Raw genomic sequence first — 14,917 nt, 5'->3', positions numbered from 1 at the left:
ATGGCACTGGAGATGAGCATAATCGGTATGGAATTCCAGATCACCTCTAAATCCAGAGAGAGAGAGAGAGAGAGAGAGAGAGAGAGAGAGAGAGAGAGAGAGAGAGAGAGAGAGAGAGAGAGAAAGTATATCTTTGTTTAACCAGACCACTGAGCTGATTAACAGCTCTCCTAGTGCTGCCCCGAAGGATTATATTTTTTACGTGGCTGGGAACCAATTGGTTACCTAACAACGGGACTTATAGCTTATTGTGGGCTCCGAATCACAATACATCGAAAAATTCATTTCTAATCACCAGAAACAAATTCCTCTGACTCCACGTTGGCGGAAAGAGAGAGAGAGAGAGAGAGAGAGAGAGAGAGAGAGAGAGAGAGAGAGAGAGAGAGAGAGAGAATCTCTCCTCACGTAAGTCTTACTAAATGGGGCTAACAATTTTGAGAACGAATTCAGGTGGATTAGCTACGTCAACTCATCTGCAGTTAACACACAGGAAGTGGCTTTTTAATTGCGTTGTGTATGACTCTTCATTAAAAGAGCTACTGGTAGTGAAACAATCAAGTGTGGGAGTTCGACTGCCGTGTCTCATAACGTTGTTAAGGATTTCTGCCTGACATGAGGATAAACCGAATTCCTGGCAACCCTTGTGGGCTAAAGGACAGATTGAGATTACTTTGTATTGCAGTTACAACCAAGTCAACGTCGGGCAAGGAAGGCTTGTGGACAATCACGAAATGAAAGGTGCATCGCTGGTCGTGAGTGAGTAGGAGACGCCATATCTACCCTAGAAGGCAGCTACAGCGTTATTCCTCCATAACTAGCCTAGTTCATACTGCCCCTTTGAAGGATGCATTGCCACCTAAAGGTGAATTCAATAGACTAAATCAAATACCAGTAACCACAGAAGCTTCTTAGGAATGCGTAGCAAATGTCCAAGTGCTTCTGTCGATGGTTTGTAAAAATTACAATAAAAACTATTTGGCTTCTGGATTAAGATAAAATTTTTCTGTTGGACGATAATGAAGGGAAACTGCAGACAAGTGAGGGTTTAAAATTGTTTGTTATAGGAGTGTGGATGAGGGTGAATAGGGATCATGGGCAATGTAGGCTGCTGATTCTTCTAGGTAGTTGGGAATAAATGTAACTTGCGACGGTAAGATGAAAGAAAGGAATCATAAAATATGTAAGCGAGGAAGGTATCAGTTTATGGACAAAAATTCGGAAGAGAATATATGTATGGAAGTCAAGGTTGGAATATGTTGAGATTGTTCAGACAATGTTTGCCTCATGGAGATGAAGTGTGGATGTAAAATGATCGTATATAATTGCAAAATCAAAACTGTATGTAAGGTTTTGCCCCGTAAGAAGGGCGGTACCATCAGTGCACCTCATGCGGCGAACTGTGGGCATTACTTCAGGTTCTTTGCAGCGTCCCTTCGGCCCCTAGCTGCAACCCCTGGCATTCGATTTACTGTACCTTCGTTCATATTCTCTTTCTTCCACCTTACTTTCCACCCTGTCCTAACAATTGATACGTCGTGTAACTGAGGTTTCCCTCCTGTTACCCTTTCAAACCTTTTTGCTGTCAATTTCCGTTTCAGCGCTGAATGACTTCATAGGTCCCAGCGCTTGGCCTTTAGCCTAAATTCTACATTCCGTTCTATAAGGATTTGAAAGCAATTTTGGATAGAAAAGAATAACTAAGAACGGCCATTGCCATAAACACATTTTGCCTTGCTATATCTCTTCTTCCGCAGCGGATGATTGCAACAGCGCAATTGAGATGATGCAAATAAACACATTCGTAGCCATTGCAGTCTCGCGTTATTGCACTGTCGATAACGATCATTTGCGAATGGATTCTTGCGACTGTTTTATTTTTTTGCAGTTGGGGAGATGATTTAATGGGCAATCTGCCCCCCGTTCAATTACCTTCCGCTGCTAATGACAGTTTATGCGTTTTTCCTTTTTCATTTGGTCTTTGATCAGGTCACTTTCCCTTGAATATTTAATTGACTGCATTATTGCTATCGTCACTATTTAAAATGATGTTGATTGTTTAAAAACTGTGATTCTTGCTTTCAACACGCATTATTATTATTGTTGTTGTATCTCGATCATCCTATTCGACTGGGTGGTATTCAGTGTGGGGTTACAGGTTCAATCCTGCCTCCTTAGGAACCCATCACTTTTCTCACTATGTGCTCTGTTTCTAATAGCTCCTTCGGCTTCTATTCTTTCCAGGTTCCTTTTCAGGGATCTTGGGATCGTGCCTAGTGTTCCTATGATTATGGGTACAGTTTCCACTGGCATGTCCCATATCCTTCTTGTTTCTATTTTCAGGTCTTGATGCTTAGCTGGTTTTTCTCAGTTATACTTTCTTCTTGATTTTTTTTTGCTCTATCACAGTCCTCCAATTCGACTGGGTGCTTTATAGTGTGGGGTTCCGGTTGCATCTTGCATCCTTAGGAGTCCATCACTCTTCTTACTATGTGTGCCGTTTCTAGGATCACACTCTTCTGCATGAGGCCCGGAGCTACTTCAGCCTCTAGTTTTTCTAGATTCCTTTTCAGGGATCTTGGGATCGTGCCTAGTGCTCCTATGATTATGGGTACGATTTCCACTGGCATATCCCATATCCTTCTTATTTCTATTTTCAGATCTTGATACTTATCCAATTTTTCCCTCTCTTTCTCTTCAACTCTGGTGTCCCATGGTATTGCGACATCAATGATTTATTATTATTATTATTATTATTATTATTATTATTATTATTATTATTATTATTATTATTATTATTCTAAGGGATACACAATAATATAATTGTTAGAATCTCATGTAAAACCTTATAACAATTATATTGTTGTTGACCCTGTACAACATTTTATGAACTCTAGTGATAGAGAGTTGTTCCCAACAATATTAATTATTATTATTATTATTATTATATTATTATTATTATTATTATTATTATTATTCTTTTTTTTTTTTTGGTCTATCACAACCCTCCAATGCGACCGGGTGGTATTTATAGTGTGGGGTGCCGGGTTGCATCCTGCTCTTTAGGAGTCCATCACTTTTCTTACTATGTGCGCTGTTTCTAGGAGCACACTCTTCTGTATAAGTCCTGGAGCTACTTCAGCTTCTAGGTTTTCCAGATTCCTTTTCAGGGATATGGGGTTCGTGCCTAGTGCTCCTATGATTATGGGTACAGTTTCCACTGGCATATCCCATATCCTTCCTATTTCTAGTTTCAGATCTTGATACATATCCATTTTTTCCCTTTCTTTCTCTTCAACTCTGGTGTCCCATGGTATTATTATTATTATTATTATTATTATTATTATTATTATTATTTTATTATTATTATTATTATTATTATTGGTTCTGAAAGATATAATGTGTCAGGAACTGTCAATATAATAAGATACATTAATAATTTTTAACGCCACGCTGAAGGCGATTTGGAAACGGTACAGAAATAATGATAATTTCTTCATACGGTTTTAAAATAATGGTTGCTCATGTTACGCGTACATAGATATAAGGTTTATAAATATGACATACAATCCAGCACATTTTTTCTTATTCATTTATTAGTTCGAAGTTATTATGAAATTTGTTACAACTCTGAAATCTGACCTCGAATGACCTCGTGAGGGTATGTGTAGGTATGTGTATGGATGTGTTTTTTATACATACACACGCATATATATATATATATATATATATATATATATAATATATATATATATAATATATATATATATATATATATAATATACACGTAGTTATATATATAATATATGTATATATATATATATATATATATTATATATATATATATATAATATATATATATATGTGTGTGTGTGTGTGCAATTGTTATGCGTGCTCGCGCTAATAACTATTTCCTCTGTTAGGATGTGTCTAGACTAAGTTCAGTTCTTTTGACTTTCATCTGTTTAACTAAAGAGGTGAATTAAAGATAATCCTCTCTCTCTCTCTCTCTCTCTCTCTCTGTTATATATATATATATATATATATATATATATACTATACATACATACATGTATGTATGGTTATGAATTATACATACATGTATATGTTGTATTTATAAACATAACATATTTCTCATATTTCTGCAATCTCCTTTAGTATTGCTGTCTCAAATGCCCACAAACCTCTTCATTAAACTGGCATTGATAAATATACCTCCAAAAAAATAAATAAAAAAAACATGATGAATATCACCTGTCCAGTAGATAAAAAGCAATCAACATCTTCCCGTTAGTTTTTTCTGGGGTTGGGGGGGGGGGCCTATAGTGGGATGGTTGGGGGGGGGGGAGGGGGGCGTTCGACCTCACCGACGTATGTACGTTCATCTCCTGCCATGACGTTTTCCAGAACGTTTCCATCAGCATTCCACCCTGGAATATCGCTGAGTTTAAGTCACAGATATCAGAAAATTCACTGGGGGATACTGACCGCTCTCAAAACGCGTTTCGGAACAAGAGCCAGAACTAGAAAAACCTTTAGGACGGTTGTGATCTCTGTGTTGTGGAATATACTGAAGGAGTCAAAATTGTTTCAGGTTTAACCAAAGCATTAACGTTTCCGTGATGTCCGTCCTGTTTTGCTTTGTACATTTTCTCTCTCTCTAATATATATATATATATATATATATATATATATATATATATATATATATATATATATATATATATATATATTAATATATATAATGTGATATATAATATGCATTATATTTTATATATATAATATATTTATATATTATAGTTATATATATATAATATATATATAAAAATAAATTATATATATATACAGTTATATATATACACATACAATCTACATATATGCACAAAGATATACCCACACAAAAACAAAAATACCGAAGTGGAAATCCCCCATCTTTATGACATCACCACATCAATACTATAGCCATCACATCAGAAAACCTCGGCGGAAACTCAACGTAATTTACACCTCCTGTTTTCCCTCCTCCCGTCGCCGTTTGTGATTGTCCTCGGCGTCCCTTATTATGCTAATCACATCTCGTCCAGTTTTTCCTCTTACTGGGGTTTTCATTCCTCTTCCCAGCCGCCGCTACCACAGGGGAAAAAAGAATTCGGGGGAATATGAAAAATGAAAAAAAAAAGTCACGATTAGCATAAAACAATTTGACGTCCGAGTTGAATTACCATCACAATGGCTGTTGCTTACAGTCGTTTTGGCTTCGTTTTCGTTTTGTTTGGGACTTCGGGGCTTTGGGACTTGGTGCGGGAATTAGGAATGCAGATGGCGCCGGGGAATGACTTTTCGCCAGGATGGAAATGCATATGAGGTGGCGAATGGAAGTCCAAATGACGGGGTGATTAATCAAGCAAACGGCAGGCAAAATGGAGATGCAAAGGATGAGAATGCACGCTAAATGCATGTGCAGATGTAGGTGCAACTGCAGATGCACTTGGAAACAAGACAGGTGAAAATAATAGAGAAAATGTAGGCGCAGTTTTAGCAGTGGAAAAAAAAATTAAATAGCATTGTAAATAATTAATTTTCTGTTTATTTTCCCTTAGCATTATGAAAGTACAAAATTAGAGTAAATCAGTCCGTGATGTTTTTTTCGTGAACTTTCATTTTTCGTGTTTCTTCTCCTGAAGAGAGAGAGAGAGAGGAGAGAGAGAGAGAGAGAGAGAGAGAGAGAGAGAGAGAGAGAGAGAGAGAGAGAGTCTTTTTTTTATTGTTACTTTTTCCTCGCTTGTCTCTCTTACCAGAAAATTTATCGTCTTAATAAATAGCATTTTAAAAAATGATTTTTTTTCATTTTATTTTCCCTTAGCATTATGAAAGTGCAAAATTAGAGTAAATCAGTCTGTGATGCTATTTCGAGACCTTTCAATTTTCGTGTTTCTTCTCCTAGAGAGAGAGAGAGAGAGAGAGAGACGAGACGTAGAGAGATGATGGGAGACTTGATGAGAGAGAGAGAGAGAGAGAGAGCAAATAGTCTTTTTTTATTATTACCTTTTCATTGCCTCTCTCTCTTACCAGAAAATTTATCGTCTGAGGAGTGAAAGAGTATCTTCCTTCCAAAGCCTACTTATCCAGGCCACCATCATCGAGGTCTTCACAGTCTATCCAAACCCCCTTTGTTACCTGCATGACATCAAGATATGCATGACCAGGTAAATCAGAAATGACTGACTACCCTGGGGGGGGGGCCAACGAAAGCTGAAATTAATAGGGACAACATAGCATCGGGAATGAGGACCGGTAGCTGGCAGTTCAGGTTGCATTCATAATTGAAGATGGGAACGGGGCTCCTCGGACTGTTTTTTTTGTTTTGAGATGAATTGTTAACTTGGGCCAGTCGTCGATTCCCTCACTGGTTGTGCATAATGGATACAGAAGATCGCGTGCTTAGGAATAATAAAAGCGATAAAGAATAATGTATATGTATGTATGTATGTATATAATAAACTGTTACTTGTGTGCCTGTGACTACACATATAAATGCAAGTAACTAGATATTCAAATGCTCACACAATCACTTACACACGCACATGTATAAAAACACAAACACACACACACACACATATATATATATATATATAATATAATATATATATATATATAATATATATATATATATACATGCACACATGTATATGTAGATATTAACTCATTACATTTGCAAAAAGTATATCCCAAGAATGGAAATCTGCACGTATTTGTAAAATAAAAAAACAATAAAAAAATCATAAATTCTAACAAATAAAAATCACCGAAAACGAAATAGTATCACGATTCTTTGACAGCTCGCAGTAAGAATAATAATACCATACGAGAAAGGCATCAATTAAAGAGACATCTGAGTCTGCAGCTGTCTCGCGTTGTTGGTTTGTTGAAGACGATAACTTGCAATTTGTTTCTTGCAAAGATTTCCAGCCAGTTACGCTGAGCACTTCATGGAGGAATCGCGTGCCGCGTTCAATTGCCTTATGCAACATGTGCAGGTGGAGCTACCTGATTTCAGCTCTTGGTAGTGAACAGTAATCGGAGCCTTCCACTGATGATGCTCGTCTTCTTTTTTTGTTTTACGAAATGTGAGAGCAATTATTTGGGGGGTGGGGGGGGGGGGGCGGTGCCGGAAATTGTAGGTTCATTTTACTGGTATATTAGATTTTGTGTAATTTTGAAAATCGTGTACTCCGTTTTTTTTTTTTTTTTTTTTTTTTTTTTTTTGTTTTTTTTTTTTTTTTTTTTTTTTTTTTTTGGGGGGGGGGGGGGGGGCGGGGTTGACCGGTTGCCGGGGATGGTTGGGAGAGACGGGAATTTGCAGGATCATTCTACTGTTATATATTACATTTTGCGTAACAATTCAACATTTTTGGCGTGACTTGAACTGGAATATAAAATCAAGCGCCAAAAGCCGAGCGCTGGGACCTGTGAGGTCACTTCACGCTGGAAATAATGATGGAGGATTGTGAGGAGAGTGTGGAAAGTAAGATGGAAGAAAAGGAATATGAATGGAAGTATAATAAAATGAATGAAAGGGGTTGCAGCTAGAGATCTAAGGGTCTCTGCAAAGAATCTTACGTAATGCCAAAAGTGTACTGAATGAGGTATACACTGCCAGCTCTACCCCTAAAGGGTGTGACACTGAGGCGGCGTCTATCAGTGTTACTAGTTATCTTATATTACATTTTCTTCCTGCCTTTATTTTCTTTATCCAGTAGTATGCTATTCACTTTGAATACCTACCATTAGAACAAGATTTTTTCTTGTATATGGACCGATCACCATCCAATCTCGTCTTTTGTCAATTAACGAGGTATATTTTAAAATTAGCAATTCTCTCTCTCTCTCTCTCTCTCTCTCTCTCTCTCTCTCTCTCTCTCTCTCTCTCTCTCGTTATGCCAATCAAATGTAATCTTGAAGCCATTATCTTCATTTGAATTCCTAATGACACCAGTTTTTTTTTAACTTTTGGGAACACAGAGGGTAATAAAACACAATACTTTATTTGGTAAAATTTCATTTCCCATGCAATGATGATATACAAGTTATGACTGACAACACGTGGCAAACGTAATTTGGTTAGAAACTCAAGCTAACACGTGACTAGACACAAGACCAGCTACTCATCAGACCAGTGAATCATTGACATACTACAAAATGACGCAAGACATAGATGAGAAATGCCGTACAAAAATGCACTACTTGTGTAGCAGTATATATATATATATATATATAGATATATAGATATATATATATATATAATGTATGTGTAATATATTATATATATATATATATATATATATATATATATAATATATATATATGATATATATGTATATTAAAATATATATATATTTATTTTGATTTTTTTATTTTTTTTGGAGACTTCTGCAAGCTCCCGAAGATGATGTCGGCAGAAAGTCTACAGAAAAATACGGTTTCTAGAAACATGTAGTGTGTGCCCTTTCGTGAAGATGATATCTAGTTTCTAGACACCTATAGAATTTCCCATCTAAGTCTCCTTGAAGTTATCTAAAACTCTATGGATTTTGCTCTTTTCGTGTCCAAAAAAATATGTACATTTTCTAGAAACCAACAGAATTTGCCACTTGCGCTAATGGCAAAACATCCACATTCTTGGAATCTATTCTCGAACAAGCAGGTCTATTCCAATAAATAAAAAATTCCAATGTTTTAGAAATCTGTGTCCACTAAACATTTCTAGATCCTTTGCATTTAGACTTATTTGACATCCAGGGTATGTAAGCAACTGGTGTCACTAATTTAATTTTAAAAAATTCTTTTGTGTTTCTATCGCAATCGTGATCGTTATGTACAGGACACGCACACACACAATACATACATAACCATAGACGGAGATATGAGATAAGATAATATATTATCTTATATATATATATAAAAAATAAATGAGATGATATATATATAGTTATGGAGATTAGAGATATATATACATAAATAAATATAAATATAGTATTATTTATAGATATGATTTATATGCATAAAGTGATACATATTATATTTATATATTATGTTATATCTATATCTATGCAATAAATTAATACCTTATTAATATGTATATATGTATATAATATTATATGCTTATGTATAAATATACTATATATATTATATGAATAATGTGTGTGTATGTATGTATGTATCTACATGTATAGGTAAATGTATATATAAGACAGGAATCAGATGATCAAAAGAATTTACAAAAACTCTCAAGAGATATTTTTATGAAAAAATCGACAAAGTGAAGATAAGCTTGAAATAAACAGTTACATACAAATTAGCAACTGAGATGTTGCAGAGCAGCAAATTTTGCCTTTAAATAATGAATGACCGAACACTAAACACTATGACAGTTAAATCTACTTAGATTATTGTAAAAGTAAGTTCCTTGATAAGTGATCTGCATGGCTGAAATTGATTAGAAAATATAATCCACTTAGAAATTTACAATTTTTTCTTTTAAATAAAACATTAAATATTGTTTTTCACGTATTTCATCACAATCACACTACCAATAACAGTTAGGAAGAAAATTCAATGTTGTTAATAGTTAAAAGATACGTAATTGTAATGAAATGTAAAATAGAGAAAACGAGAAACAATAAAAAAACGATGATCACAAAATAAAATTTGAATAATTTCTTTGGCTTTTGTTGACTATAATATTATTTCCTCTTCTTTCTTTCGGAATACGTATAATGATTGACATGATTAACATTTACTTCGGAAACATAGTTACCTAGTTTCCCGTTGTTTAATGTCCGCTCTTTGCCTATTATAAAAGTGAAAGTATTCTTTTTTATTATCATGTGATTCTTTACAAACATCGACTCATATAGATTCTAAAAAAGTGTCAGTATTAATATTTCACGCTTTTTACCTATATAATTCATGTCATAATAAATAGATTACGTGAAGTATAGATCTTCATTCGAAGATATAATGTAGATGTTTAACCAATGCTATTTTTTAAAAAGAAGGGATAGTGACACAACAACCATTTAGAAATAACTTAAGAACAGATTGGCAGTGAACAATCAAAAATGCTCTTGTGTTCATATAGGCCAAGTCTTCAAGAATATAACTTCTCACTCTGCGGGTTACACATAACAATACTGACTGCGTTATGATTAAAACACTGACATATGTAATATATATATAATATATATATATATATATATATATATATATATATATATATATATCTACATATATATATATATATATCACATATATATATATATATATATATACATACATATATATAATATATATATATATATATATATATATATATATCTTTTTTTTAATGCACCCGTTTTCGGCGTCGATGACCTTCGTTGTTCTGATGCCATTTGGAGAAAATCTGCAGTCATTCAATCAATCAATCGGGACTTTGAGGTAACAATACTGGCCTCGTTGTACACATCCATATCTATATATATATATATATATATATATATATATATATATATATATATATATATACGTATATATATATAATTATATGTGTATATATATATATATATATATATATATATATATATATATATATATATATATATATATATATAAATCTGATAGTTAAATACTTAAGTTTGAATTTAATATGAAAATAGTGACTGGGTTACTTACACCATTAATTAAGAAAGGCAATGGTAAGAATGAAAAAACTGTCCATATCTTACAATGCAATACTGGCTGTGTTCAACCTAGCAACAAAGGTTTGGGTTAGACAGAAGAATATTACCTAGATTCAGTATAAAAATGGATTAACATATCAATACATAGTTTCATAAACTAAATTGATGACGGAATTATGAATAAAAACTTAGACTTCATTACTGAATGCTCGTTACAAAATCAAGAATAACACAAAATTTTTATTTTTATTTTGCTACTGCTTTTTTCTTCCGCAATTTATTTGTACATACTGACGAACTCAAATACTCAAATGCTATATCAATATACAAAGAATTACAGGGTATAATTTGTCTTAACATTATCTACGACTGCATCATTTTTATTGACATACATATGACAACTTACTCCTAAAAAAAAAGGAAAAACCCGAAAACGCACTTGACTGCTTTTTTTAAGTGACATTGAAAAAAAATATTTATTATGCATAAAAAAGCTCAGCTTACATCAGCATAGTATCAAATACAAAATTAATTGAAATAAAATTTTCAAGTCTTCCATATATTACTAATTACTAATGATTCTGTACTGTACATGAACAACACATAAAAAGGTTACTCTAACATTATCATTGCTAAGAAGTTGAGCAAGGGGAACCCTACACACGCTGGTAATTTAATAAATAAAACAAACAAAATTTCTACCAATATGTATATGTATATGTATGTATGTATATAAATGTATTTACTACGTATATATATATATATATATATATATAAATATATAATACACAAATACGTATGTTTGTATGTATGCATGTATTATGCATAGGTAATATTGTGCATGTCTATAAAAAAACATTCCATGTCTATGCAAACATTTATACTATAAGCAGAATTAAATACATCTGTAGTCATCTACGGGCGGTCAAAGTAAGTTTCAAACTTAGCTCTCAATAGCATTACTGGCCCCACTGAAAGAGCTACCTATTAAATTACCATTGAAATGTTACCTTATTCAGGAACACTGAACTATGTCTCTCTCTCTCTCTCTCTCTCTCTCTCTCTCTCTCTCTCTCTCTCTCTCTCTCATACCGTTAGTTATCTCGCTCGCTCACTTTACCCTAGGTAGATAGAAAGATTAATTTTATTCACCGGCCACACGACAAATTAAGAAGATCAAGAAAATTCCCGATTTGCATAAAACTATTTTGACAATCGAGTTGAATTAGCATTACAATGGATTTTGCTTAGTCTTTTTTTTTTTTTGCTGGAGGTTAGTTTGGTTGTCATTTGCAAGTTGCAGTTGCAAAGTTAATGGAGGGTATAGAAGGGGGTTCGTTGGACATAATTAGCTTTGTTATACTATAACCGCCCAGCATTTTGTTGCACTCTTTTTGACAAGAACCAAGGGAGGGAAAGAATGAACTGATTTCCCCCACTATTAAATATGTGCATATATAATATATATTGCAATATATTTGTATATATACACACAAACACACACACCACATATCTATATATATATATATATATATACTTATATATATATATATATATATATATATTATATATATAGATATGTGTGTGTGTGTAAATAAATATATATATATATATATATATATATATATATAGTATGTATGTATGTATGTATGTATAATCCCATGTTTAAAGAGTAAATAAAAGAGTAGCCATAATCAATAAAACACCATCATAGGCTAGGTCCACAGCGAGGAATGAAAATATTTCATGCCAATATTACTATTTTACACAAACTGTTTTCAAGTAAATCTGAAACTCGTCATTTTATGCATATGTGGTTTTTGTAACTGTGTTTCATTTGTAAGTTGAGAGAGAGATGATTCTCTTTCGTTGCTTACATATACATTTGATTGATAAAGAAAGGAAGTGATAGTTTGTCTATTTAAAATCTCTATGTTTCTATATATATAAATATTTTATCGTTTCTCATCATATTTGATATTCGATTATTGTATATATACTTATTAATATATATATATATATATATATATATATATATATATATATATATAAATAAAGACAAATGTCTCGAAGGAAAGTAAAATAAATGGAGTGTTTGCCTGGCCTTTCGACCTAGTTTCATTTTCCCTTAGGGGCATTTGCCTTTATTGTGTGTGTGTGTGTGTATATATATATATATATATATATATATATTATATATATATAAATGTGTAACCAACCATACCTAAAATTAAAATAACTCTTGCTTTTTCTTTTTGTACCAGCTTGAATATCTCTCGCGTGAGGACACAGGACATAACTAGTATTCACTGATATATATATATTGAAACACTTTTCAGGTCACTAACGTACACATTGTAGCTATATACATAAAACACACGTACATCTTATACTGGCTGTATACTGACATATCCTAAACGCATCCCAAAGGATTTCATACAGTAGAAAAGAAGTGTTGGTGAACTGGGCTATATGATATATTTTACACATAAAAACAGGCCGGGGAGAGGGAATAGGAGGTGCCTCTGAGAATGAAACCTATGAAACCTAATGAAAGAAACCTTTCAACTATCAACTAACTATTTACAGGAGTGACTACCTAATATAGGCTGACAGACAGACGAAGCAAATCGAAGTGAAAGTCCACCGTAGTTTGGACTCGGTGGGAGGCGCTCCGTTTTCCGATGGTGGGTAATCTGAAAGGGGAATGGAAGTTCGGTTAAATACAATAACAATAACAATAACAATAACAATAATAATAATAATAACAATAACGTATTTGCACTGACACCGTTGTGGATGTCTTGCCAAATAATAATAATAATAATAATAATAATAATAATAATAATAATAATAATAATAAATAATCAATCATCATAATCATAATAATAATAATAATAATAATAATAATAATAATAATAATATATTTATTGCATTACACTATTGTGGATTCCGTCACCTATAATAATAATAACAAAAATAACGTATTTTCACTGACACCATTGTGGATTCCTTCACCTAAATAATAATATAATAATAATAATAATAATAATAATAATAATAATAATAATAATAATAATAATAATAATAATATATTTGCACTTACATTATTGTGGATTCTTCACCATTTCATTAATAATAATAAAAATAATAAATAATAATAATAATAATAATAATAATTAATAATAATATAAATAATAATGGATTAATAATGGATTCATAAAATTAACTACTGTTTGCTTGTGATAATTCTTAAGATGGGTACAATAATAATAATAATAATAATATGGAAATAATATAATAATAATAATAATAATAATAATAATAATAATAACAATATTCACTATCATCATAATCATCATAATAAATATAATAATAAGAATAATAATAATGGTTTAGCAAATCAACTATTGTTGCTTTGTGTTAGTTCTTTAGATCGGAGCAATAATAATAATAATAATAATAATAATAATAATAATAATAATAATAATAATAATAATAATAATAATAATAATAATAATAATAATAGATTCGCAAATCATCAGTTGTTTGTTTGTGATGATTCAGAAGCTGAAAACACAGAAGGCTCATGAAAGTTCTGCCTAAGTGTTTTTTTAATTAATAAATGCAAAACTTAGTTTCTGAGTTAAATCACACTTGCACACACGCGGTCGTTTAATTAATGCGCTCAAAGCATTGATTATTTTAGTTAATTCACACATTCAAAAGTCCCACAGAAACACATTTATGTTCCAGTTAGAATAATGCTTTGAGGGCTTTTTATTTCCTGATTCAGTCACAGTAGTATTAGTAAATTACAAGGATATAATTGTGCACTTTTCTCCACTGAATATTCCTGTATTCCCAAAGCATTTTTGCTACAATGATAGTCATAATTGCAACCCAGACAAAGGATGTAAGGTGACAATAGTAATAATAATAATTACTGAATAATGAGGGTAAAAGTATTATTATTATTATTATTATTATTATTATTATTATTATTTGCTGGAAGAAGACCTTCATTAATACAGTTTTTATTGAAAACGATAATGGGTATTTCAGCCGTGTTAAGCCATTATTTTCAATAGAACCTGCATTATTATTATTATTATTATATTATTATTATTATTATTATTATTATTAATTATTATCATTATTATTATTAACAATGGTATTCCTCAATAATAACGCCCACT

The 14,917-nt window shown here is 32.2% G+C and overlaps 1 protein-coding gene across 1 annotated transcript in view; it reads right to left on the bottom strand.

The window, feature by feature from the left end:
• Positions 1 to 12,933: 12,933 nt before the first annotated feature.
• The window catches only part of LOC135221048 (uncharacterized), a 418,813-nt gene continuing 416,829 nt past the window's right edge, over positions 12,934 to 14,917 (bottom strand). The window contains exon 5 of the mRNA XM_064258783.1: positions 12,934 to 13,414. Coding sequence (XP_064114853.1) covers positions 13,314 to 13,414 — 101 coding nt within the window. The 3' untranslated portion in view covers positions 12,934 to 13,313. The remainder of the gene's footprint in view (positions 13,415 to 14,917) is intronic.

Source organism: Macrobrachium nipponense, chromosome 2, assembly GCF_015104395.2.
Source record: "Macrobrachium nipponense isolate FS-2020 chromosome 2, ASM1510439v2, whole genome shotgun sequence".
Lineage (NCBI taxonomy): Eukaryota > Metazoa > Arthropoda > Malacostraca > Decapoda > Palaemonidae > Macrobrachium > Macrobrachium nipponense.
This window is presented reverse-complemented; position numbering and strand designations above follow the sequence as displayed.